Source organism: Salvelinus fontinalis, chromosome 2 (genome assembly GCF_029448725.1).
Source record: "Salvelinus fontinalis isolate EN_2023a chromosome 2, ASM2944872v1, whole genome shotgun sequence".
Lineage (NCBI taxonomy): Eukaryota > Metazoa > Chordata > Actinopteri > Salmoniformes > Salmonidae > Salvelinus > Salvelinus fontinalis.
Genome location: NC_074666.1, coordinates 98,933,576 through 98,961,009, shown reverse-complemented (window position 1 = coordinate 98,961,009; position 27,434 = coordinate 98,933,576). Strand labels below are relative to the sequence as shown.

At 47.2% G+C, this 27,434-nt stretch overlaps 1 protein-coding gene across 2 annotated transcripts; it reads left to right on the top strand.

Moving 5' to 3' along the window:
* Positions 1 to 1,214: 1,214 nt before the first annotated feature.
* LOC129832727 (cytokine receptor-like factor 3) lies at positions 1,215 to 25,322 on the top strand. 2 transcript variants are annotated; one of them, XM_055896735.1, is made up of 10 exons: positions 1,215 to 1,323; positions 9,483 to 9,612; positions 17,352 to 17,564; positions 20,289 to 20,371; positions 20,571 to 20,748; positions 20,910 to 20,975; positions 21,546 to 21,702; positions 22,179 to 22,317; positions 22,414 to 22,526; positions 22,675 to 25,322. In XM_055896735.1, the coding sequence occupies exons 2-10, from the start codon at positions 9,496 to 9,498 to the stop codon at positions 22,938 to 22,940; spliced, it is 1,332 nt and encodes a 443-aa protein (XP_055752710.1). In that variant the 5' UTR covers positions 1,215 to 1,323; positions 9,483 to 9,495; the 3' UTR covers positions 22,941 to 25,322. The 2 variants fall into 2 exon arrangements, with proteins under 2 accessions (XP_055752710.1, XP_055752703.1); XM_055896728.1 differs by having other exon boundaries at positions 1,221 to 1,323; positions 9,476 to 9,612.
* The last annotated feature ends 2,112 nt before the right edge of the window (positions 25,323 to 27,434 follow it).

Here is a 27,434-nt window from a genome sequence, read left to right as displayed (position 1 = left end):
CATTTGTCAGAGACTCCAGTCACCCAAGTCATAGACTGTTTTCTCTGCTACCGCACGCACGGCAAGCGGTACCGGAGCACCAAGTCTAGGACCAAAGTCATAGACTGTTTTCTCTGCTACCGCACGGCAAGCGGTACCGGAGCGCCAAGTCTTGGACCAAAGTCATAGACTGTTTTCTCTGCTAGGCACGGAAAGCTGTACCGGAGCGCCAAGTCTAGGACCAAAGTCATAGACTGTTTTCTCTGCTAGGCACGGCAAGCGGTACCGGAGCGCCAAGTCTAGGACCAAAAGGCTCCTTAACAGCTTCTACCCCCAAGCCATAAGACTCCTGAACATCTAATCAAATGGCCACCGGACTATTTACATTGACCACCCCCCCCTTTGTTTTGTACACTGCTGCTACTAGCTGTTTATTGTCTATGTGTAACGGATGTGAAATGGCTAGCTAGTTAGCGGTGGTGCGCGCTAATAGCGTTTCAATCGGTTACGTCACTCGCTTTGAGGCCTTGAAGTAGTGGTTCCCCTTGCTCTGCAAGGGCCGCGGCCTTTGTGGAGCGATGGGTAACGACGCTTCGTGGGTGACTGTTGTTGATGTGTGCAGAGGGTCCCTGGTTTGCGCCCGGAGCGAGGGCACGGACTAAAGTTATACTGTTACATATGCATAGTCACATAGTCATTTGCATACTTGTACAAATTACCTCAACTAACCTGTACCCCCGCACACTGAATCGGTACCGGTGCCCCCTGTATATAGCCTCGTTATTGATATGTTATTGTGTTACTTTTTACTTTAGTTCATTTGGTAAGTATTTTCTTAACTCTTCTTGAACTGCACTGTTGGTTAAGGGCTTGTCAGTAATCATTTCACGGTAAGGTCTACACTTGTTGTATTCGGTGCATGTGACAAATACAGTTTGATTTGATAGCTGTCATGATTCAGTCACTTAGGTCTACACATATTCTCAATCACACGCATACTTTGGCGATGATAAAAATGTCCAAACAATAAAATCGCACAGTTAGAAAGTACATTTATTTGGTTGAAACTTGCATTGGGATGTTTATGCCAATGCATCATCCGAGTTTCATCCGTCTTTAACTATTACAGCAAGGCTATTGTATCACATTTTCAACGTAGAGGGCGGGCACAGGGAGAGGAAGACTGGGCGATATCCTTCTTCTATTGGTTAGTTGAGCTGCCGATCAGCAGAAAGCCCAGGAAAATTGTTTTTTTTTGGACTTGCGCAAAAAACGTCTTTGCGTTTGTTCGGTAGCCGAAACGGTATCGCACTTTAGAATGACCAGAAACTAAGTCCGAATCAGGTAGGATTCGTTATCGCATTATTTAATAGGCTACATGAAGCGTTTACTAATGTCTTGAATATGACTTTTGATGTGCTTTGAACTGGCGTACATGGGTGCTTTCTTTGACATTTTCTGGAAATGTTTTGTTTCACGAGGGTTGGTGAAAGCCAAGCCCTCGATGCTTTACTTTCATTCATCATCCAACAATAACCAGAATTGTGTGAAGTGCATATGTACCGATAAAGGCATGTTGGGTGGTGACTTCTCGTGAAACGGGGGTGTTTAGAACTACGGAAGTTGATTTTGAGCGAGTATGGTCATGTTTTTCTGTTGCGCAAAGTTGCGTTGCCTCTCCATGTCATCCGCTCGCTACGTGATGATGATAATAGTTGCGGTCGAAGCTCCACACTCGTCTTTATGTGAGCATCTTACATAACTTTCCAGGTTGAACACATAATGACAGACAGTTGTGTAGAATGACACGTCTGATGTAGGATTCTAGGTTAATGTAGCCTACTGCTGGATATGGTGAATTTAAATTATAGGTCTAGAAATAACTATCAGAATGGCAATTGTCCAAAGTGATGAGATTTTGTAGGTTACTAATCAATTAATCCATCAAATCAATCACATTTGATTTATAAAGCCCTTTTTACATCAGCCGATGTCAAAGTAATTTGTTACTTTACTTTCTTGACTTAGCTATCAGTAACACTCATGGAATTAAAGTGTAGACATGGCAGTAGGACTGTTTCCTAGCAACAGATCAATACGTATCTATAGGTCAGTGGTCTATGTTCATAACAAGTCCGAAAGCCTAACCCACTGTATGGATTTCGGTGCGTACACGAAGTCCTGAAAAACAGTTGAGTCTCAAATAGCATCATATTCCCTACATAGTGCACTACTTTTGACCAGGACCATAGCAGACTTTGTTTCAGCTGGAGTGAGGGTGATATCATGCTTCACTGACAGCATCTTCTCAACAATAGTCTGAGGCTTTCTGCGATCAACATTGTGTGTCTGTGATTATCCATGTGGCCTGAATGTTCCTCCCACGCTGGGGTCAATCTGTTATATTGCTCCAAGATTACTGCCTTTAAATCCTGTGTGTGTGTGGAGGGAAGGGGTCTAGTCTTAGAACTGGGGCATACACATTCACGCCATACTATCTCTGTCACATGTAAATGCATGTGACAGAGATGAGAGAGAGAGACCAGGGCCCATAGGGATCAGACCAACAGTAGTGCACTACATAGGGACTAGGGTTCTATTTGTGATGTAGCCAGTGTGTTCAGGCAGGAGGCCCGCTGCCGTCTGAATCTAGGTCACCAGCAGCAGCATCATCAGCAGCATCACATAGACAACACTGTAGCATACACCTCTAACACACACACACACACTCCTATACACACGTTCGTACACTCTCAACCACACACACACAAAGTTCTCCATCTTTCTAGTCCCAACTCGGTGCCGACTCCGTCCTAACCAACGTTCCCTCTAAACTGAACGCGGCGCTCAGTGGCCTGAGATTGCTGCACAGATTTAATCGGTATCGGCTTTTTTGGTCCTCCAATAATCGGTATCGGCATCGGCGTTGAAAAATCATAATCGGTCGACCTCTAGTTATAATCTGCAGGATTCTAGAGACAGAACAGCTTCCAACAACAAACCACACCCGTTTAGAAAGCTTTCTGAGAAACATACACTAGTTCTTTTCTAACAGATCAGTAACTATTTATAGTCAAAGAAGCACATCTCAATATGTTCTGGTGTAACTGTCTGTGTGGTTCTGTTAGATTGACTGTGGTTCTGTTCGATTGACTGTGGTTCTGTTCGATTGACTGTGTGGTTCTGTTAGATTGTCTGTGTGGTTCTGTTAGGTTGACTGTGTGGTTCTGTTAGGTTGATTGTGTGGTTCTGTTAGATTGACTGTCTGTGTGGTTCTGTTAGATTGACTGTCTGTGTGGTTCTGTTAGATTGACTGTGTGGTTCTGTTAGGTTGACTGTGTGGTTCTGTTAGGTTGACTGTGTGGTTCTGTTAGATTGACTGTGTGGTTCTGTTAGATTGACTGTGTGGTTCTGTTAGATTGACTGTGTGGTTCTGTTAGATTGACTGTGTCTGTGTGGTTCTGTTAGATTGACTGCATGGCTCTGTTAGGTTGACTGTGTTTGTGTGGTTCTGTTAGATTGACTGCATGGTTCTGTTAGGTTGACTGTGTTTGTGTGGTTCTGTTAGGCCTACAGTCACAGTCAATCTATCTGTTAGGTCTGTAGATTGAACCAAAGATGTCCGCAGGGCGAGATGGAACCACCGCCTGCATCCCAAATGGCACCCTATTCCCTAAATACTGCACTCCGTTTTACCAGGGGGAGTTCTTTAAGGGACACACCATGTGTTTTGTGTTATCCGTCTGGAGGGAAACGGGTGGGTTCAGCCCAGTGGGTCATGTGGTTCCACTGGTATTGTTGTCCTGCAACACCAACTCCGATCCTCCCGCTGTCTGTGTGTGTTTGACAGTAGTACCGTGACCCTTTGAACTTTCTCACTCAATCAATCAATCAATCAATCAATGAACCTCCCAGATGACCTCACTAAGGTGTGTGTTTGGGGGCAGCGTAGGATACATTGTGTACACTGGGATGGCTTCTAGTGAAAACCCGTCCATCTCCTCTTTCTGCCTCTGGTGAAACCAGTTTTTATACAAGTCGATGGGGGGGAAACCAGTTTTTATACAAGTCGATGGGGGGGAAACCAGTTTTTATACAAGTCGATGGGGGGGAAACCAGTTTTTATACAAGTCGATGGGGGGAAACCAGTTTTTATACAAGTCGATGGGAGGAAACCAGTTTTTACATAAGTCTATGTGTGAAACCAGTTTTTACATAAGTCTATGTGTGAAAACAATGTACTTGAGATGGAGGTTTTGGTGACGACTGAAGTAAGCTTCCTCTGTACTGTACCTTCAGCCAGACTACCCCAACATGCTCTGGTCTGGTACAGGCTGTACTGTACCTTCAGCCAGACTACCTCAACATGTTCTGGTCTGGTACAGGCTGTACTGTACCTTCAGCCAGACTACCTCAACATGTTCTGGTCTGGTACAGGCTGTACTGTAACCCTAACCCACAGCATCAGTAAAACTCTTTTGTGTCATACCCATGGATTTCTGTTTGTATCTGCTATGTGGGAAACAGTCATCTTGAATGTGAATAGGGACGATCTGCTTGTAGCTGGTTGCTGCTAGTGTCTGGTTGGCTGGTTGCTGCTAGTGTCTGGTTGGCTGGTTGCTGCTAGTGTCTGGTTGGCTGGTTGCTGCTAGTCTCTGGTTGGCTGGTTGCTGCTAGTGTCTGGTTGGCTGGTTGCTGCTAGTGTCTGGTCTCTGGTTGGCTGGTTGCTGCTAGTGTCTGGTTGGCTGGTTGCTGCTAGTGTCTGGTTGGCTGGTTGCTGCTAGTGTCTGGTTGGCTGGTTGCTGCTAGTGTCTGGTTGGCTGGTTGCTGCTAGTGTCTGGTTGGCTGGTTGCTGCTAGTGTCTGGTTGGCTGGTTGCTGCTAGTGTCTGGTTGGCTGGTTGCTGCTAGTGTCTGGTTGGCTGGTTGCTGCTAGTGTCTGGTTGGCTGGTTGCTGCTAGTCTCTGGTTGGCTGGTTGCTGCTAGTCTCTGGTTGGCTGGTTGCTGCTAGTCTCTGGTTGGCTGGTTGCTGCTAGTGTCTGGTTGGCTGGTTGCTGCTAGTCTCTGGTTGGCTGGTTGCTGCTAGTCTCTGGTTGGCTGGTTGCTGCTAGTCTCTGGTTGGCTGGTTGCTGCTAGTGTCTGGTTGGCTGGTTGCTGCTAGTGTCTGGTTGGCTGGTTGCTGCTAGTCTCTGGTTGGCTGGTTGCTGCTAGTCTCTGGTTGGCTGGTTGCTGCTAGTGTCTGGTTGGCTGGTTGCTGCTAGTGTCTGGTCTCTGGTTGGCTGGTTGCTGCTAGTCTCTGGTTGGCTGGTTGCTGCTAGTGTCTGGTTGGCTGGTTGCTGCTAGTGTCTGGTTGGCTGGTTGCTGCTAGTGTCTGGTCTCTGGTTGGCTGGTTGCTGCTAGTGTCTGGTCTCTGGTTGGCTGGTTGCTGCTAGTGTCTGGTCTCTGGTTGGCTGGTTGCTGCTAGTGTCTGGTCTCTGGTTGGCTGGTTGCTGCTAGTGTCTGGTTGGCTGGTTGCTGCTAGTGTCTGGTTGGCTGGTTGCTGCTAGTGTCTGGTTGGCTGGTTGCTGCTAGTGTCTGGTTGGCTGGTTGCTGCTAGTGTCTGGTTGGCTGGTTGCTGCTAGTGTCTGGTTGGCTGGTTGCTGCTAGTGTCTGGTTGGCTGGTTGCTGCTAGTCTCTGGTTGGCTGGTTGCTGCTAGTGTCTGGTTGGCTGGTTGCTGCTAGTGTCTGGTTGGCTGGTTGCTGCTAGTGTCTGGTTGGCTGGTTGCTGCTAGTGTCTGGTTGGCTGGTTGCTGCTAGTGTCTGGTTGGCTGGTTGCTGCTAGTGTCTGGTTGGCTGGTTGCTGCTAGTGTCTGGTTGGCTGGTTGCTGCTAGTGTCTGGTTGGCTGGTTGCTGCTAGTGTCTGGTCTCTGGTTGGCTGGTTGCTGCTAGTCTCTGGTTGGCTGGTTGCTGCTAGTGTCTGGTTGGCTGGTTGCTGCTAGTATCTTGTTGGCTGGTTGCTGCTAGTATCTTGTTGGCTGGTTGCTGCTAGTGTCTGGTTGGCTGGTTGCTGCTAGTGTCTGGTTGGCTGGTTGCTGCTAGTGTCTGGTTGGCTGGTTGCTGCTAGCGTCTGGTCTCTGGTTGGCTGGTTGCTGCTAGTGTCTGGTCTCTGGTTGGCTGGTTGCTTTCCTCCAGTTAAAGGGAAGTGGTTTGATCTGTTTTACACATCATCGTCAGACATCCTCTACTCTCCTCTAATCTCCCCTACTGTCTCTCCTCACTGCTGTCTGTCTGGTGTACAAGATACTGTCTCTCCTCACTGCTGTCTGTCTGGTGTACAAGATACTGTCTCTCCTCACTGCTGTCTGTCTGGTGTACAAGATACTGTCTCTCCTCACTGCTGTCTGTCTGGTGTACAAGCTACTGTCTCTCCTCACTGCTGTCTGTCTGGTGTACAAGCTACTGTCTCTCCTCACTGCTGTCTGTCTGGTGTACAAGATACTGTCTCTCCTCACTGCTGTCTGTCTGGTGTACAAGCTACTGTCTCTCCTCACTGCTGTCTGTCTGGTGTACAAGATACTGTCTCTCCTCACTGCTGTCTGTCTGGTGTACAAGATACTGTCTCAACTCACTACTGTCTCTCCTCATATCTCCCATACTGTCTCTCCTCACTGCTGTCTCTCCTCACTGCTGTCTGTCTGGTGTACAAGATACTGTCTCTCCTCACTACTGTCTCTCCTCATATCTCCCATACTGTCTCTCCTCACTGCTGTCTCTCCTCACTGCTGTCTGTCTGGTGTACAAGATACTGTCTCTCCTCACTACTGTCTCTCCTCACTGCTGTCTGTCTGGTGTACAAGATACTGTCTCTCCTCACTGCTGTCTGTCTGGTGTACAAGATACTGTCTCTCCTCACTGCTGTCTGTCTGGTGTACAAGCTACTGTCTCTCCTCACTGCTGTCTGTCTGGTGTACAAGCTACTGTCTCTCCTCACTGCTGTCTGTCTGGTGTACAAGCTACTGTCTCTCCTCACTGCTGTCTGTCTGGTGTACAAGCTACTGTCTCTCCTCATATCTCCCATACTGTCTCTCCTCATATCTCCCATACTGTCTCTCCTCACTGCTGTCTGTCTGGTGTACAAGCTACTGTCTCTCCTCACTGCTGTCTGTCTGGTGTACAAGCTACTGTCTCTCCTCACTGCTGTCTGTCTGGTGTACAAGCTACTGTCTCTCCTCACTGCTGTCTGTCTGGTGTACAAGCTACTGTCTCTCCTCACTGCTGTCTGTCTGGTGTACAAGATACTGTCTCTCCTCACTACTGTCTCTCCTCATATCTCCCATACTGTCTCTCCTCACTGCTGTCTCTCCTCACTGCCGTCTCTCCTCACTGCTGTCTGTCTGGTGTACAAGATACTGTCTCTCCTCACTGCTGTCTGTCTGGTGTACAAGCTACTGTCTCTCCTCACTGCTGTCTGTCTGGTGTACGAGCTACTGTCTGTCCTCACTGCTGTCTGTCTGGTGTACAAGCTACTGTCTCTCCTCACTGCTGTCTCTCCTCATATCTCCCATACTGTCTCTCCTCACTGCTGTCTCTCCTCACTGCTGTCTGTCTGGTGTACAAGCTACTGTCTCTCCTCACTGCTGTCTGTCTGGTGTACAAGCTACTGTCTCTCCTCACTGCTGTCTGTCTGGTGTACAAGCTACTGTCTCTCCTCACTGCTGTCTGTCTGGTGTACAAGCTACTGTCTCTCCTCACTGCTGTCTGGTGTACAAGATACTGTCTCTCCTCACTGCTGTCTGTCTGGTGTACAAGCTACTGTCTCTCCTCACTGCTGTCTGTCTGGTGTACAAGATACTGTCTCTCCTCACTGCTGTCTGTCTGGTGTACAAGCTACTGTCTCTCCTCACTGCTGTCTGTCTGGTGTACAAGATACTGTCTCTCCTCACTACTGTCTCTCCTCATATCTCCCATACTGTCTCTCCTCACTGCTGTCTCTCCTCACTGCTGTCTCTCCTCACTGCTGTCTGTCTGGTGTACAAGATACTGTCTCTCCTCACTGCTGTCTGTCTGGTGTACAAGCTACTGTCTCTCCTCACTGCTGTCTGTCTGGTGTACAAGCTACTGTCTCTCCTCACTACTGTCTGTCTGGTGTACAAGATACTGTCTCTCCTCACTGCTGTCTGTCCTCACTGCTGTCTGTCTGGTGTACAAGCTACTGTCTCTCCTCACTGCTGTCTGTCTGGTGTACAAGCTACTGTCTCTCCTCACTGCTGTCTGTCTGGTGTACAAGCTACTGTCTCTCCTCACTGCTGTCTGTCTGGTGTACAAGCTACTGTCTCTCCTCACTGCTGTCTGTCTGGTGTACAAGCTACTGTCTCTCCTCACTGCTGTCTGTCTGGTGTACAAGCTACTGTCTCTCCTCACTGCTGTCTGTCTGGTGTACAAGCTACTGTCTCTCCTCATATCTCCCATACTCTCTCCTCATATCTCCCATACTGTCTCTCCTCACTGCTGTCTGTCTGGTGTACAAGCTACTGTCTCTCCTCACTGCTGTCTGTCTGGTGTACAAGATACTGTCTCTCCTCACTGCTGTCTGGTGTACAAGCTACTGTCTCTCCTCACTGCTGTCTGTCTGGTGTACAAGCTACTGTCTCTCCTCACTGCTGTCTGTCTGGTGTACAAGCTACTGTCTCTCCTCACTACTGTCTGTCTGGTGTACAAGATACTGTCTCTCCTCACTGCTGTCTGTCTGGTGTACAAGCTACTGTCTCTCCTCACTGCTGTCTGTCTGGTGTACAAGCTACTGTCTCTCCTCACTGCTGTCTGTCTGGTGTACAAGCTACTGTCTCTCCTCACTGCTGTCTGTCTGGTGTACAAGCTACTGTCTCTCCTCACTGCTGTCTGTCTGGTGTACAAGATACTGTCTCTCCTCACTGCTGTCTGTCTGGTGTACAAGATACTGTCTCTCCTCACTGCTGTATGTCTGGTGTACAAGCTACTGTCTCTCCTCACTGCTGTCTGTCTGGTGTACAAGCTACTGTCTCTCCTCACTGCTGTCTGTCTGGTGTACAAGCTACTGTCTCTCCTCACTGCTGTCTGTCTGGTGTACAAGCTACTGTCTCTCCTCACTGCTGTCTGTCTGGTGTACAAGCTACTGTCTGTCCTCACTGCTGTCTCTCCTCACTGCTGTCTCTCCTCACTGCTGTCTCTCCTCACTGCTGTTTGTCTGGTGTACAAGCTACTGTCGCTCCTCACTGCTGTCTGCCTGGTGTACAAGCTACTGTCTCTCCTCACTGCTGTCTGTCTGGTGTACAAGCTACTGTCTCTCCTCACTGCTGTCTGTCTGACCCTCCTTGTTGTAGTACTGTGGTGGTGCAGAGCGTCAAACTGACTTCAGGGAAATACACACGTTCCAGTCTGAACGCTTTCAGAGTGAAGAGTATCAGACCACAGGGACATGAAGTTACAAACATCCGCTAATGACGTGTGTGTGTGTGTGTGTGTGTGTGTGTGTGTGTGTAGGAGCCAGGCGATACAGCAGGATGTCTATAGAGGCTGAGGCGTTGCTGCAGGAGGCTAAGGAGAGTATAGAAGCAGCTCAGAATTACAGGAGCGAACTACAACAACGCCTACATGGACTCAGCCAGGCACGCAAACAGGTAATAACACAACTACACTGGTCCAACCCTCACGCAAACAGGTAATAACACAACTACACTGGTCCAACCCGCACGCAAACAGGTAATAACACAACTACACTGGTCCAACCCGCACGCAAACAGGTAATAACACAACTACACTGGTCCAACCCGCACGCAAACAGGTAATAACACAACTACACTGGTCCAACCCTCACGCAAACAGGTAATAACACAACTACACTGGTCCAACCCGCACGCAAACAGGTAATAACACAACTACACTGGTCCAACCCGCACGCAAACAGGTAATAACACAACTACACTGGTCCAACCCGCACACAAACAGGTAATAACACAACTACACTGGTCCAACCTGCACGCAAACAGGTAATAACACAACTACACTGGTCCAACCCGCACGCAAACAGGTAATAACACAACTACACTGGTCCAACCCGCACGCAAACAGGTAATAACACAACTACACTGGTCCAACCTGCACGCAAACAGGTAATAACACAACTACACTGGTCCAACCCTCACGCAAACAGGTAATAACACAACTACACTGGTCCAAACAGGTAATAACACAACTACACTGGTCCAACCCTCACGCAAACAGGTAATAACACAACTACACTGGTCCAACCCGCACGCAAACAGGTAATAACACAACTACGCTGGTCCAACCCGCACGCAAACAGGTAATAACACAACTACACTGGTCCAACCCGCACGCAAACAGGTAATAACACAACTACACTGGTCCAACCCGCACACAAACAGGTAATAACACAACTACACTGGTGCAAACAGGTAATAACACAATTACACTGGTCCAACCCGCACGCAAACTGGTAGTAACACAACTACACTGGTTCAACCCTCATTCAGATTAAAGGTCGACCTACGGAATGGCCGATTAATTAGGGCTGATTTCAAGTTTTCATAACAATCGGTAATCTGTATTTTTGGATGCCGATTCTGGCCAATTACATTGCATTCCACGAGGAAATTGTGTGGCAGGCTGACCACCTGTTACGCGAGTGCAGCAAGGAGCCAAGGTAAATTGCTAGCTATCATTAAACTTATCTTATAAAAAACAATCATTCTTCACATAATCACAAGTTAACTACACATGGTTGATGATATCACTAGTTTATCTAGCTTGTCCTGCGTTGCATATAATCAATGCGGTGCCTGTTAATTTATCATCGAATCACAGCCTACTTCAACTTCTCCAAACGGGTGGTGATTTAACAAAAGCACAATCGTTGCACGAATGTACCTAACCATAAACATCAATGCCTTTCTTAAAATCAATACACAAAAGTATATATTTTTAAACCTGCATATTTAGTTAAAAGAAATTCATGTTAGCAGGCAATATTAACTAGGGATATTGTGTCACTTCTCTTGCATTCATTGCACGCAGAGTCAGTGTATATGCAACAGTTTGGGCCGTCTGGCTCGTTGCAAACTAATTAGCCAGAATTTTACATAATTACAATATAACATTGAAGGTTGTGCAATGTAACAGCAATATTTAGACTTAGAGTTGCCACCCGTTTGATAAAATAAGGAACGGTTCCGTATTTCACTGAAAGAATAAACGTTTTGTTTTCGAAATGATAGTTTCCTGATTTGACCATATTAATGACCAAAAGCTCGTATTTCTGTGTTTATTATGATTTGATATTTGATAGAGCAGTCTGACTGAGCGGTGGTAGGCAGCAGCAGGCTCGTAAGTATTCATTCAAATTTTACTGCGTTTTCCAGCAGCTCTTCGCAATGCTTCCTTCACAGTGCTGTTTGACTTCAAGCCTATCAACTCCCGAGATTAGACTGGCAATACTATAGTGCCTATTAGAACATCCAGTAGTCAAAGGTATATGAAATACAAACGGTATAGAGAGAAATAGTTGACGCGTCATAATTCCTTTAATAACTACAACCTAAAACTTCTTAACTGGGAATATTGAACCACCAGCTTTCATATGTTCTCATGTTCTGTGCAAGGAACTTAAACGTTAGCTTTCTTACATGGCACATATTGCACTTTTACTTTCTTCTCCAACACTTTGTTTTTGCATTATTTAAACCAAATTGAACATGTTTCATTATTTATTTGAGACTAGATGTTATTTATGTATTATATTAAGTTAAAATAAAAGTGTTCGTTATTCATTCAGTATTGTTGGAATTGTCATTATTACAAATATATATATATATATATTAAAAAAAATTGTCCGATTAATCGGTATCAGCTTTTTTTGGTCCTCCAATAATCAGTATCGGCGTTGAAAAATAATAGTCGGTCGACCTCTAATTGAGATAAATCAATCAGCTGAATAATCAGGAACTAAAGAAGGCACAGCCAAGAGTCCTCCAGGACCATTCATCTAGTATCAGGAAGATGTTACAGCCCTCCCTCCTCCCTCTCCCCCCCCCCCCCCCTCTCTATCCCCCTACTCCCCCCCCCCCCCTCTATCACCATTCCCCCCTCTCCCTCTCCCCTACTTTCTCCCCCTTCTTCCCTCTCCCCTACTTTCTCCCCCTTCCTCCCTCTCCCCTACTTTCTCCCCCTTCCTCCCTCTCCCCTACTCCCCCCTCTCCCTCTATCCCCATTCCCCCCTCTCCCTCTATCCCCATTCCCCCCTCTCCCTCTATCCCCATTCCCCCCTCTCCCTCTATCCCCATTCCCCCCTCTCCCTCTATCCCCATTCCCCCCTCTCCCTCTATCCCCATTCCCCCCTCTCCCTCTATCCCCATTCCCCCCTCTCCCTCTATCCCCATTCCCCCCTCTCCCTCTCTCCCTCTTCCTCCCTCTCCCCCTCTTCTTTCTCCCCTCCCTCCCCCTTCCCTACTCCCCCCCCTCTATCCCCCTTCCTCCCTCTCCCCCCCTTCCTCCCTCTCCCCCTCTTCCTCCCTCTCCCCCTCTTCCTCTTCTTTCTCCCCTCCCTCCCCCTTCCTCCCTCTCTCCCCCTTCCCCCCCCCGTCCTCCCTCCCCCTCTATCCCCCTTCAGGCTAATTGTAAACAATGTTATTTCCTGCTCTTCTAAAAGTAAAGCAGAGAAAGAGAGGTAAATGAAAAGAGAGAGACAAACACGACTCATTGGCCAAACCGGAGGTGGCGTGAATGCGGAGTAGTCCAACTCCTGAACTAAAAAGCACATTCTATTGAAAACAGGCTGTTTAGTTCAGGTGAGGACTTCATCTGTGTCTGTAACTAGGTTTCCATCCATCTGGCGACAGATTGTCATCAGAATGTTCTAAACTCCTGATTAAAAACAAGATGTCTCCGTTTCCCCACCAGAGACGTCTCCATCAAGCTGACGTGTTGCAGGTGAAAGGCAGTGTGTGATGACGTAGTGTGTATTAAACAACTACTTCTGTGGTTCAATTCCCATCTACTGAATAGGGGGTGTAACGGTATTGGTGCTGAACCGTTCAGTACGGGGATCTCGGTTCGGTCTGCACTGTGAAACCCGAACACATTAAATCTATATATGTTTAAATGCACTAGGTCTATAGGCTATGACTATGCTGGGATGTAGGCCTCTGCCTCTTGAGTAAATCTGAGCTGAAAAACATTCCAGGCTATTCCGTTAAAACAACCAGAGTCTATGTGCACGTTGTGATCAACATTCAAATCTTAATTGGTTCATTTCAAACTGTCCTTTTGTGAGGCGTAGCCGGGAACTAGTTCTGTATGATGGCGAGTGGTGGGGGGTCGATAAACCTGGAGGATTATCCTTCCTTTAAATCTACATTTTGGCTTCCCATTAAATTACAAATGGCGATGGACAGAGAGTTGTGGCTTAAACTGACTGTTCTCTCTGCTACCGCATGGCAAGCGGTATCAGAGCGCCAAGTCTAGGACCATAAGGCTCCTTAACAGCTTCTACCCCCAAGCCATAAAACTGCTGAACAATTAATCATATAGCCACCAGACTATTTACATTGACCCCCCCCTCTGTCTTGTACACTGCTGCTACTCGCTGTTTATTATCTATGCATAGTCACTTCACCCCTACCTACATGTACAGATTACCTCAACTAGCCTGTACCCCCGCACACTGACTCGGTACCGGTGCCCCCTGTATATAACCTCCACACTGACTCTGTACCGGTGCCCCCTGTATATAACCTCCACACTGACTCGGTACCGGTGACCCCTGTATATAGCCTCCACACTGACTCGGTACCGGTACCCCCTGTATATAACCTCCACACTGACTCTGTACCGGTGCCCCCTGTATATAACCTCCACACTGACTCGGTACCGGTGCCCCCTGTATATAGCCCCCACACTGACTCGGTACCGGTGCCCCCTGTATATAACCTCCACACTGACTCTGTACCGGTGCCCCCTGTATAAACCCTCATTATTGTTATTCCCTCATTATTGTGTTACTTTTTATTATTACTTTTTATTTTAGTCTACTTGGTAAATATTTTCTTCTTCTTCAACTGCACTGTTGGTTAAGGGCTTGTAAGTAAGTATTTCACTGTAAAGTCTACACTTGTTGTATTCGGCGCATGTGGCAAATAAAGTTTGATTAGATTTGAATAGCCTCTGCAGCTGCCAACATCTCAAACATGTTGACACATTTACGCCAACATCACCCCAGTATTCCCACCACCGGAACAAGACGGAAACACAAAGCAACATCACCCCAGTATTCCCACCACCGGAACAAGACGGAAACTCAAAGCAACACCACCGCAGTATTCCCACCACCGGAACAAGACGGAAACACAAAGCAACATCACCCCAGTATTCCCACCACCGGAACAAGACGGAAACACAAAGCAACATCACCCCAGTATTCCCACCACCGGAACAAGACGGAAACACAAAGCAACATCACCCCAGTATTCCCACCACCGGAACAAGACGGAAACTCAAAGCAACACCACCGCAGTATTCCCACCACCGGAACAAGACGGAAACACAAAGCAACATCACCCCAGTATTCCCACCACCGGAACAAGACGGAAACACAAAGCAACATCACCCCAGTATTCCCACCACCGGAACAAGACGGAAACTCAAAGCAACATCACCGCAGTATTCCCACCACCGGAACAAGACGGAAACACAAAGCAACATCACCCCAGTATTCCCACCACCGGAACAAGACGGAAACTCAAAGCAACATCACCGCAGTATTCCCACCACCGGAACAAGACGGAAACACAAAGCAACATCACCCCAGTATTCCCACCACCGGAACAAGACGGAAACTCAAAGCAACATCACCGCAGTATTCCCACCACCGGAACAAGACGGAAACACAAAGCAACATCACCGCAGTATTCCCACCACCGGAACAAGACGGAAACGCTAAACACCGCCGCTTTGTCTCCCCTCTGCATTGAAGCAGCCCTCCACAGCTGCTTCTGACTGGGCCAAAGACATGACAGATAGTTTACAGTAGTAGATATGAACCCATTCTCAGTGGTTGAGGAGAATAGAGGGTATCGAGTCACGTTACCAACTTCACCCTCCGCTCTATATAACGGGTAGTACCCCCTCTATATAACCAAGAGAACGGGTAGTACCCCCTCTATATAACCAAGAGAACGGGTAGTACCCCCTCTATATAACCAAGAGAACGGGTAGTACCCCCTCTATATAACCAAGAGAACGGGTAGTACCCCCTCTATATAACCAAGAGAACGGGTAGTACCCCCTCTATATAACCAAGAGAACGGGTAGTACCCCCTCTATATAACCAAGAGAACGGGTAGTACCCCCTCTATATAACCAAGAGAACGGGTAGTACCCCCTCTATATAACCAAGAGAACGGGTAGTACCCCCTCTATATAACCAAGAGAACGGGTAGTACCCCCTCTATATAACCAAGAGAACGGGTAGTACCCCCTCTATATAACCAAGAGAACGGGTAGTACCCCCTCTATATAACCAAGAGAACGGGTAGTACCCCCTCTATATAACCAAGAGAACGGGTAGTACCCCCTCTATATAACCAAGAGAACGGGTAGTACCCCCTCTATATAACCAAGAGAACGCCAAAGTTATCAATGAATTGAAATGGACACTTATCTACAGAATGGTTCTGTTCTGCCCGCTCTCTGGTGCCCACTGTTCCCACCCAGTATCTGGCACTCGTCTCTCTCCTTTCCCAGCTGTAGAGTCCAGTTTTGGGCCATTTTTCCCATAACCACCCTCTTCCCCAGGGATGAGTCATAATCACTGTAATATGAGACGAGGCAGGCAGGAAAAACTGCTCTGTCACACACACACACAGATTACCAGGATGGTGTGACGTCCGTGAGCAGTGTGTGTGCCTTAAATACTTCTGGCTTCTGTATGAGAGGGAGTCAAAACATCCTGTAGTTATCTCTCTCTGGTCTCTCTCTCTGGTCTCTCTCTCTGGTCTCTCTCTCTAGTCTCTCTCTCTAGTCTCTCTCTCTAGTCTCTCTCTCTAGTCTCTCTCTCTAGTCTCTCTCTCTAGTCTCTCTCTCTAGTCTCTCTCTCTAGTCTCTCTCTCGCTCTGGTGTCTCTCCTGTCTCTCGCTCTCTCTGGTCTCTCACTCTCTCTCACCTTACCCCCCTCTCTCTCTCTCATACGTCTTATCTCTCTCTCCCCAGCCTGTATGTCCTCTACTCCCAGTGGTCATTGTATTCCAGATGACAATATTAGCTTTCCAATCCTTCACCGTCCCAAAATATACATTATCTTTGGCAACATCCCAAATGGCACCCTATTCCCTCCATAGTGCACTACCTTTGGGCCATGGTCAAAATGAGTTCACTATATAGAGAATAGGATGCCATTTAGGATACTGCCCTTATCTCCACAAAACTGACAGACACCAGGAAGTGATGCAATGGCTCCAGTGAGGCATTTCCTGTGTCCTGCTGTCTGTACACAATGATTTCTGATAGTGTTCTATGTAGGTCTTTCTATCCTCATCCAACTATTCTTTTCTCTTGTTTATCAGTGCAGCTCCTCTGCTCTTCTGTTTCCTTCTCCCGCTCTCTCTCTGGTCTCTCTCTGGTCTCACTCTGGTCTCTCTCTCTGGTCTCACTCTGGTCTCTCTCTCTGGTCTCTCTCTCTGGTCTCACTCTGGTCTCACTCTCTGGTCTCACTCTCTGGTCTCACTCTCTGGTCTCACTCTCTGGTCTCACTCTCTGGTCTCACTCTCTGGTCTCACTCTCTGGTCTCACTCTCTGGTCTCACTCTCTGGTCTCACTCTCTGGTCTCACTCTGGTCTCACTCTCTGGTCTCACTGGTCTCTCGCTCTCTTTCTCTCTGGTCTCGCTCTTTTTTTGCTCTGGTCTCGCTCTTTTTTGCTCTGGTCTCTCGCTCTCTCTCACTGGTCTCTCACCCTCTTTCTCTCTGGTCTCTCTCTCATAGTCATAGTGAGAGGAGGACTGTCAGTCAGTGGGTGTGTCCCAAAAAGCTCCCTATATAGTGCACTACTTTTGACCAGAGCTCTATGGGCCCCTCCTCTCTATGAGCCCGACTGCACTATAAAGGCACTAAGGGTGCCATTTGTGACTGAGATAGTCTGGTAGTTTCATACTGACAGGAGTTCAGCTCAGGATGATTGTCTGTTAAGAGGAACTGAAACAGAGACTAAGTTTCACTGCAAACCACTACCCACCAGCTTCCTGTTCCGTTGGGGGACTGGCACTGTTTCCACATCTTAACGGTTTAGCATTTTTGGTACAAAGTTAACATATCAATTGAATCTCTCTCTCTCTCTCGCTCTCTCTCCAGGTACGAGGCAGCTCGTCTCAGGCCAGGGAGGGGTTGAAGCGTCATTTCTCAGAGCTCCAGACGGCTGTGACCCGCCTCCTGACGGAGCGTCTGAGCGTGCTCCTTAGCGAGGTGGATGTCATCGAGCAGGACAGCGTACGACCGCTGGACGACTGCCAGAAACTCATAGAACACGGAGTGAACACTGCAGACGAGCTGCTCCGAGAGGGTGAGGTATAGATAGACGGAGGGACGCATGGTTCAAATCCCGGAGCCCTTGAGCAAGGCACTTAACCCTGACTGATCCAAGGTGACCCTGGCCGTGACCCCACTCCCTGAGACTGTCTCAGGGGGAGTAGGGATATGCAAAAAACACACACGTCCCTTACACACTGTGTTTAACAGGACTAATAAAATATAATAACAATCACCTCACAAATCATTATGACTTTCTATTACACACCATCAGAATCATGTTTCTCCTGTCCTCCTCCTCCTCTTCAGTACCGTCAGAATCATGTTTCTCCTGTCCTCCTCCTCTTCAGTACCGTCAGAATCATGTTTCTCCTGTCCTCCTCCTCTTCAGTACCGTCAGAATCATGTTTCTCCTGTCCTCCTCAGTACCGTCAGAATCATGTTTCTCCTGTCCTCCTCCTCCTCCTCAGTACCGTCAGAATCATGTTTCTCCTGTCCTCCTCCTCTTCAGTACCGTCAGAATCATGTTTCTCCTGTCCTCCTCCTCTTCAGTACCGTCAGAATCATGTTTCTCCTGTCGTCCTCAGTACCGTCAGAATCATGTTTCTCCTGTCCTCCTCCTCCTCAGTACCGTCAGAATCATGTTTCTCCTGTCCTCCTCCTCTTCAGTACCGTCAGAATCATGTTTCTCCTGTCCTCTTCCTCCTCCTCAGTACCGTCAGAATCATGTTTCTCCTGTCCTCCTCCTCCTTAGTACCGTCAGAATCATGTTTCTCCTGTCCTCCTCCTCCTCAGTACCGTCAGAATCATGTTTCTCCTGTCCTCCTCCTCCTCAGTACCGTCAGAATCATGTTTCTCCTGTCCTCCTCCTCCTCCTCAGTACCGTCAGAATCATGTTTCTCCTGTCCTCCTCCTCTTCAGTACCATCAGAATCATGTTTCTCCTGTCCTCCTCCTCTTCAGTACCGTCAGAATCATGTTTCTCCTGTCCTCCTCAGTACCGTCAGAATCATGTTTCTCCTGTCCTCCTCCTCCTCAGTACCGTCAGAATCATGTTTCTCCTGTCCTCCTCCTCCTCAGTACCGTCAGAATCATGTTTCTCCTGTCCTCCTCCTCCTCCTCAGTACCGTCAGAATCATGTTTCTCCTCTCCTCCTCCTCTTCAGTACCGTCAGAATCATGTTTCTCCTGTCCTCTTCCTCCTCCTCAGTACCGTCAGAATCATGTTTCTCCTGTCCTCTTCCTCCTCCTCAGTACCGTCAGAATCATGTTTCTCCTGTCCTCCTCCTCCTCAGTACCGTCAGAATCATGTTTCTCCTGTCCTCCTCCTCCTCAGTACCGTCAGAATCATGTTTCTCCTGTCCTCCTCCTCCTCCTCAGTACCGTCAGAATCATGTTTCTCCTGTCCTCCTCCTCTTCAGTACCGTCAGAATCATGTTTCTCCTGTCCTCCTCCTCCTCAGTACCGTCAGAATCATGTTTCTCCTGTCCTCCTCCTCTTCAGTACCGTCAGAATCATGTTTCTCCTATCCTCCTCCTCCTCAGTACCGTCAGAATCATGTTTCTCCTATCCTCCTCCTCCTCAGTACCGTCAGAATCATGTTTCTTCTGTCCTCCTCCTCCTCAGTACCATCAGAATCATGTTTCTCCTGTCCTCCTCCTCTTCAGTACCGTCAGAATCATGTTTCTCCTGTCCTCCTCCTCTTCAGTACCGTCAGAATCATGTTTCTCCTGTCCTCTTCCTCCTCCTCCTCTTCAGTACCGTCAGAATCATGTTTCTCCTGTCCTCCTCCTCTTCAGTACCGTCAGAATCATGTTTCTCCTGTCCTCCTCCTCTTCAGTACCGTCACAATCATGTTTCTCCTGTCCTCTTCCTCCTCCTCTTCAGTACCGTCAGAATCATGTTTCTCCTGTCCTCCTCCTCCTCCTCAGTACCGTCAGAATCATGTTTCTCCTGTCCTCTTCCTCCTCCTCTTCAGTACCGTCAGAATCATGTTTCTCCTGTCCTCTTCCTCCTCCTCTTCAGTACCGTCAGAATCATGTTTCTCCTATCCTCCTCATCCTCCTCAGTACCGTCAGAATCATGTTTCTCCTGTCCTCCTCCTCAGTACCGTCAGAATCATGTTTCTCCTGTCCTCTTCCTCCTCCTCTTCAGTACCGTCAGAATCATGTTTCTCCTATCCTCCTCATCCTCCTCAGTACCGTCAGAATCATGTTTCTCCTGTCCTCCTCCTCAGTACTGTCAGAATCATGTTTCTCCTATCCTCCTCATCCTCCTCAGTACCGTCAGAATCATGTTTCTCCTGTCCTCCTCCTCAGTACTGTCAGAATCATGTTTCTCCTATCCTCCTCATCCTCCTCAGTACCGTCAGAATCATGTTTCTCCTGTCCTCCTCCTCAGTACTGTCAGAATCATGTTTCTCCTATCCTCCTCATCCTCCTCAGTACCGTCAGAATCATGTTTCTCCTGTCCTCTTCCTCCTCCTCTTCAGTACCGTCAGAATCATGTTTCTCCTGTCCTCCTCCTCCTCCTCCTCCTCAGTACCGTCAGAATCATGTTTCTCCTGTCCTCCTCCTCCTCAGTACCGTCAGAATCATGTTTCTCCTGTCGTCCTCCTCTTCAGTACCGTCAGAATCATGTTTCTCCTGTCCTCCTCCTCCTCAGTGCCGTCAGAATCATGTTTCTCCTGTCCTCCTCCTCCTCAGTGCCGTCAGAATCATGTTTCTCCTGTCCTCCTCCTCCCTCATGTCCTCTCTCCAGGTGAGGTAGCTATCCGTTGTGGTCTGGGGGAGAAGGAGGAAAAGCTGGGGAGTTTCACCAAGAAGGCCCTTCAGATCCAGCTGGACAGGTGAAGGAGAGGGAGGGAGGGAATTATCATACTCTCTTTCACTATGTCATGTATGTTGTAACTAAGAATACAATGTAAAGGTTAACTCGCGTGTGTGTGTTTATTTTAACCGTGTGTGTGTTTATTTTAACCGTGTGTGTGTTTATTTTAACTGTGTTGGTGTTTATTTTAACCGTGTGTGTGTGTGTGTGTGTGTCAGCCTTCCGGAGGTACCAGTGTTAGTAGACGTGCCGTGTGTATCTGCCCAGCTGGATGACTCTCTGCTGTACGCGGTGAGAGACAGAGTGTCACGACACGGATCAGTCTCTTCACACCCTCCGGTCCAGATAGAGGAACTCCAGGAGAGACCTGGCAGTGTGTTAGTACGCTGGTGTAAGGTGAGGACACGCACACACACACACACACACCCCCTACAGGTGTTATGACAGTTAATATCAGTAACTAGTACACTGTCCTGTGGGGTGTTATGACACTGATATTAACTAACTAGTACACTGTCCTGTGGGGGGTGTGTTTCATAACATCTCTGTCTCTCTAGGTGGATGATGAGTTTGCGGTGCAGGACTACCGTCTGCAGTATCGTCGCTCAGTGTCTGGTCAGTACCTAGGTCAAAAATGATTTCATATCCCAGAACTTATTCATTTCTTTGTGATTCTAGATCATTCATATTTATAATAATAATCTAAGTCGGAATGTTTTCATAACGCATAAACACATTTCTGAAAAAAAGGGACCAGCGAAGCTGCCTTACTGTAACAAAGGGACCAGTCCTGATCCCATGAATCTGTTTGCGCCTGTGGATATGTTGTCCTAACCATACAATTACATATTAGTACTTTATTAATAGTGCTTAATAATGTATAATATAAAATATAATTGTATGTACATTATAATATGAAAATACGTTTTAATTGAATTGTACTTTATAATATGAATAGTACATTCACCTAGAATAGTACTTTATTAATAGTGCTTAATAATATATCATATTATAATGTGAAATATATTATAAAATGTAATTGTATGAATGGTACTTTATATGAATAGTACTTTATAATATGAATGGTACATTATAATATGAATAGTTCTTTATAATATGACTAGTACATTCTACTAGAATAGTGTTTGATCTCTGTGGTCCTAACCTTGGTATCATCCCCTTCAGGTCAGTACGAGGATACCTACATCGGGCCGGAGCAGGAGTTCCTGGTCCTACACCTGGATCCCCACACTGATCATCTGTTCAGGGTGTGTGCCCGGGGGGAGGGACGGACCGAGTGGAGCCCCTGGAGCGTCCCACAGACAGGATACACCACACTGGCTCCCCATGGTAAACACACACACACACACACACCACACAGTAAACAAAAGTACATCTCTGATGGTATTTTTGCATCTCAGATGGTGTGTGCTTGCGTAGCCTGTAGACGTTTGTTGGTCTCGTGTAGCGTGAGTCACTAGCTCTGGTCCAGGGCATCAGTGTGTTGGGCACATACCAGTCAGGGCACTAGCTCTGATCCAGGGCGTAACCATTGTTGCTTGTGCAGCAAGCTAGTACACACACACTAGCTACCTAGCTTGTAATTTCACCTCCCGTGCTGTTGGTGTCAGTAAAGCACCATCCTCTCTGGCATCACTCAACATCCTCTCTCATCTGTCTCAGTGTCTGTGGCGTGAGAAGGTGTCTCCTGGAGCCAGACCTGTTGAAATGCAGTCGGCCTCGACTGAAGATGTACTGTTGTCATGGTTTCTGTCTTCTTCTGGGTGGTGTGTGTTTCTCTGACCGTGTGTTTGTGTGTGTTCCAGAGTGGCGTCCAGGCAGTGAGGGCTACATCCTCAGCAGTAGAAGGAACATCGCCATGCGGAGTGACTCGTCCCCCTCTAAAGCTGGGGTTCTCTACTCCAACGCTCCAACGTACTTCTGTGGACAGACGCTCACCTTCAAGTCAGTACACACACTCCCCTCTCCATCACAATCTCTAGCGTAATGTTATGCTGTGATTCCTGTCGTGTGATTAATGTGTTGTGTGTGCTTGCGTAGGATCTCTGCGACGGGCCAGGTGGACAAGCGGGACAGTATCGGGGTGTGTGTGGGGTGTGAGGGAGAGGCGGAGTCTCTCCAGAGGGACCAGGCCGTTTGCATCTCCACCAACGGTACACTCACCATCACTTTAAAACAATTGTAAAGCGTACAATTGCAGAGTAGCAGCAGCGTTAAAACTTAGCAAAACTTGACAGATTTTTTTCTCACCTTCTCTTTATCCCTCTTCCTACTTTTTCCTCTCTCCTCTCTTCCCTCCAGGAATGGTGTTTGTCAACGGTAAAGAGATGACCAACCAGCTGCCTTCTATCACCCTCGGCTCTGCCGTGACCTTTGATATGGAAGTGGTCAACCTACTACCTATTAGCAACAACAACCTTAGCGACGGAGGCAACTTCAAGCTGAGGGTTACGATTGGCTCAGGGAACCGGGAAGTGGTGTTTGATTGGCTGCTGGACCAGGGGGTGGACTGCCTGTTCTTTGGTTGCTCCTTAGCCCACCCTGGTTGGAAGGTGCTGGTGTTTTGAGGCTGCTGATTGGACAGCAGCCCCGTCAGTCAACACAAAGGGACAAGCAGAGTAACAGTCCTGTCTGCTGGAGTTGTCCTGTCCCAAATCAACCCCGAGACCCAACCCCTTAGACCAGTGGTATTCAAACTTTTTTTTAGCAGGGACCCTATTTGTTTGTGTGCATTTTCTCATGAACCCACCCCAAAAATAATGACAACCTTAAATTAGTACATTTTACATCAACAAATAATCCTTAATTCGTTACATTTACAAGACACCAAAATAAATGTACTCAATTGTATTTTTCAAATACGTTTGTATAATCTGTACTCGTACTTTTTGTTTAGTGGGGTCGCGATCATCGCCTTTGAATATCACTGCCTTAGACACTTAGTCTCTACCCCCTATAGCAGGGGTGTCAAACTCATTCCACGGAGGGCCTAGTGTCTGCAGGTTTTTGGTTTTTCCTTTCAATAAAGCCCTAGGCAACCAGGTGTGGGGAGTTCCTAACTAATTAGTGATGTTAATTCATCAATCAAGTATAAGGGAGGAGCGAAAACCCGCAGACACTCGGCCCCCCGTGGAATGAGTTTGACACCTGTGCCCTATAGCAACCTTTCAGTATTGGGGTATTTCTAAAATGTGAATTCAACTGCTGTTTACAGTAATGTACCCCTCCTTTACCCACTGTGTGACCCATCTGTTCCTTTCACCCTGGGAAAGGTTTCATCTGGCCTTCTGCAGCTATCTGTGCTTCCTCCAGGTATGACTGGTGATGGCTGTCTTCTCCGGTATCAGAACATCTCACCTCCTGTAGCACACCTTTCTCCTCTTGGCACCTGGCTCGACATTGTACGCAAAGCCCTTTCTGAACTGCCTGATAAGATATCCTGCCATCTGATACAGACTCGTGTACCAGAACTGACCAATCATTCTTCCTTTTCAAGAGACACTCAGGCTGTGCATGAAATGGCACCCTATTTCCCTACATCGTGCTATGGGCCTTGGTCAAAAGTAGTGCACTATATAGGGTGCCATATTTCAGATGCACATTCTCTCCAAACGTCCTAAAATTGTGTTTTTTACTTTTGAATGTGAGAACAATAAGGGAGTGGTCTCGTTCAGAGATCTTAGAGGTGATCAGAGAGAGAGAGAGAGACGTTACCTTTCATCAAACACATGAGCTGCAAAGCATGCTGGTGTGGTTTACCACAGAATAAGACACCACCACTGTGAAAAACGATTCCCTCCAGAGATCGTAACCTCTTCTTTTGTCAGTCTCTCCTTCCCTGTCGACCCGTTTAATTCTCTAGCTCAGTGAGCAGAACTCATGGTGTGGACGAAGTGTTCTGAATCAGATTCCATTTCATGCTCTTAATGTGCTTTTTAAAAACTTGTTTTATTTTTTTTGCTAACAGTTCACAACCATGTAATGTAACTTCACTTGTAGACATTGATGAATTTTGGGGGGAACTTGTTCTACTTGTGAGAAGTGATTTATATTTTAAAACGGTATTCTATTTCCTCTAGAGCAATATAGGGACGAGTGGGTTGCTTCCTGTGGTTCTGCAGAGATGGAATGGTTGCTGTGGTTACAGAGCGCTCTTCAGCAGACTGACTGTTGAGTTAAATAAAGGTTAATTTGAACCATCTAACTAGGCAAGTCAGGTAAAAACAAAATGTTATTTACAATGACGGCCTGCCCCCTAACCCGGACGACGCTGGGACAAACCCTATGGGACTCCCGATCACGGCCGGTTGTGACAGCCTGGAAACGAACCAGGGTCTGTAGTGACACTGCGTCACTTGGGAGTGTGACCATTTAACAGGTTAACAGTGGTCATACGTAAGACACTGCTAGATAAAAGTTATAGCTGGATACAGTATACAGCTGTATAGTTACTCTGTGGCAGTGTTGCTTCACGTCCAAATCTGATATCAGTGAAAGGCTGCCAATGGCGCAAGGGTAAGGTGGTGGGGTTGGAAATGGAACCAGGCCACCTGTTAAAGTGGGGTCGTACTCAGCTGTCTGTCATCCACCACCCTCATGCAAACATCCGTCTCTGATTCCTTTAACTGTGTGGCTGAGTCCCAAATAGCAGCCTATTCCCCATCTAGTGCACTACTAGATGGGGAATAGGATCCATAGGGCTGGTCAAAAGTAGTGCACTTTTGGAATGCTGACTGTGACTTGTAATCAGGGTTGGGCTCAGTTCCATTTCAATTCGGGAGGTTAACTGAAATTCCAATTGCGTTAAAGTGGAATGTGAGTTGACTTCCTAAATAGCATTGACCCCAGTCCTGCTTTTATTATCTACATGTGTGTGTATACCTCCTTGTGCCTTCCTTCAGTACAGAATGAATGCCCCAGAAACATCCAATAAATTGCTTACTCATCTATTTTTGTCTGAAATATGCAACGATCCAAATTGGAGCTACATCAAGAGATGGACAGAACTTCAGGATTATGGGTCAGCCAGGCCAGCAGACCATTTCTACTAGCCAGGATAACAGACCATTTCTACTAGCCAGGATAACAGACCATTTCTACTAGCCAGGCCAGCAGACCATTTCTACTAGCCAGGATAACAGACCATTTCTACTAGCCAGGCCAGCAGACCATTTCTACTAGCCAGGCCAGCAGACCATTTCTACTAGCCAGGCCAGCAGACCATTTCTACTAGCCAGGCCAACAGACCATTTCTACTAGTAGTGTTAGTTACAGTAACCAGTAGTGTTAGAACCGTATCCATGAGATAGTTACAGTAACCAGTAGTGTTAGAACCGTATCCATGAGATAGTTACAGTAACCAGTAGTGTTAGAACCGTATCCATGAGATAGTTACAGTAACGTGACCAGTAGCGTTAGAACCGTATCCATGAGATAGTTACAGTAACGTGACCAGTAGCGTTAGAACCGTATCCATGAGATAGTTACAGTAACGTGACCAGTAGCGTTAGAACCGTATCCATGAGATAGTTACAGTAACCAGTAGCGTCAGAACCGTATCCATGAGATAGTTACAGTAACGTGACCAGTAGCGTCAGAACCGTATCCATGAGATAGTTACAGTAACGTGACCAGTAGCGTCAGAACCGTATCCATGAGATAGTTACAGTAACCGGTAGCGTCAGAACCGTATCCATGAGATAGTTACAGTAACCGGTAGCGTCAGAACCGTATCCATGAGATAGTTACAGTAACCGGTAGCGTCAGAACCGTATCCATGAGATAGTTACAGTAACCGGTAGCGTCAGAACCGTATCCATGAGATAGTTACAGTAACCGGTAGCGTCAGAACCGTATCCATGAGATAGTTACAGTAACCGGTAGCGTCAGAACCGTATCCATGAGATAGTTACAGTAACCGGTAGCGTCAGAACCGTATCCATGAGATAGTTACAGTAACCGGTAGCGTCAGAACCGTATCCATGAGATAGTTACAGTAACGTGACCAGTAGCGTTAGAACCGTATCCATGAGATAGTTACAGTAACGTGACCAGTAGCGTTAGAACCGTATCCATGAGATAGTTACAGTAACGTGACCAGTAGCGTTAGAACCGTATCCATGAGATAGTTACAGTAACCAGTAGCGTCAGAACCGTATCCATGAGATAGTTACAGTAACGTGACCAGTAGCGTCAGAACCGTATCCATGAGATAGTTACAGTAACGTGACCAGTAGCGTCAGAACCGTATCCATGAGATAGTTACAGTAACCGGTAGCGTCAGAACCGTATCCATGAGATAGTTACAGTAACCGGTAGCGTCAGAACCGTATCCATGAGATAGTTACAGTAACCGGTAGCGTCAGAACCGTATCCATGAGATAGTTACAGTAACCGGTAGCGTCAGAACCGTATCCATGAGATAGTTACAGTAACCGGTAGCGTCAGAACCGTATCCATGAGATAGTTACAGTAACCGGTAGCGTCAGAACCGTATCCATGAGATAGTTACAGTAACCGGTAGCGTCAGAACCGTATCCATGAGATAGTTACAGTAACCGGTAGCGTCAGAACCGTATCCATGAGATAGTTACAGTAACCGGTAGCGTCAGAACCGTATCCATGAGATAGTTACAGTAACCTGTAGCGTCAGAACCGTATCCATGAGATAGTTACAGTAACCTGTAGCGTCAGAACCGTATCCATGAGATAGTTACAGTAACCGGTAGCGTTAGAACCGTATCCATGAGATAGTTACAGTAACCGGTAGCGTTAGAACCGTATCCATGAGATAGTTACAGTAACCGGTAGCGTTAGAACCGTATCCATGAGATAGTTACAGTAACCGGTAGCGTTAGAACCGTATCCATGAGATAGTTACAGTAACCGGTAGCGTTAGAACCGTATCCATGAGATAGTTACAGTAACCGGTAGCGTTAGAACCGTATCCATGAGATAGTTACAGTAACCGGTAGCGTTAGAACCGTATCCATGAGATAGTTACAGTAACCGGTAGCGTTAGAACCGTATCCATGAGATAGTTACAGTAACCGGTAGCGTTA

Bases quoted from the DNA above. Each gene is read 5' to 3' on its own strand.
- LOC129832727 (XM_055896735.1), top strand. From the start codon at position 9,496: ATGTCTATAGAGGCTGAGGCGTTGCTGCAGGAGGCTAAGGAGAGTATA. The intron at 9,613-17,351 runs GTAATAACACAA...CTCTCTCTCCAG, and splicing joins TCAGCCAGGCACGCAAACAG to GTACGAGGCAGCTCGTCTCA. The intron at 20,372-20,570 runs GTGAAGGAGAGG...TGTGTGTGTCAG, and splicing joins CTTCAGATCCAGCTGGACAG to CCTTCCGGAGGTACCAGTGT.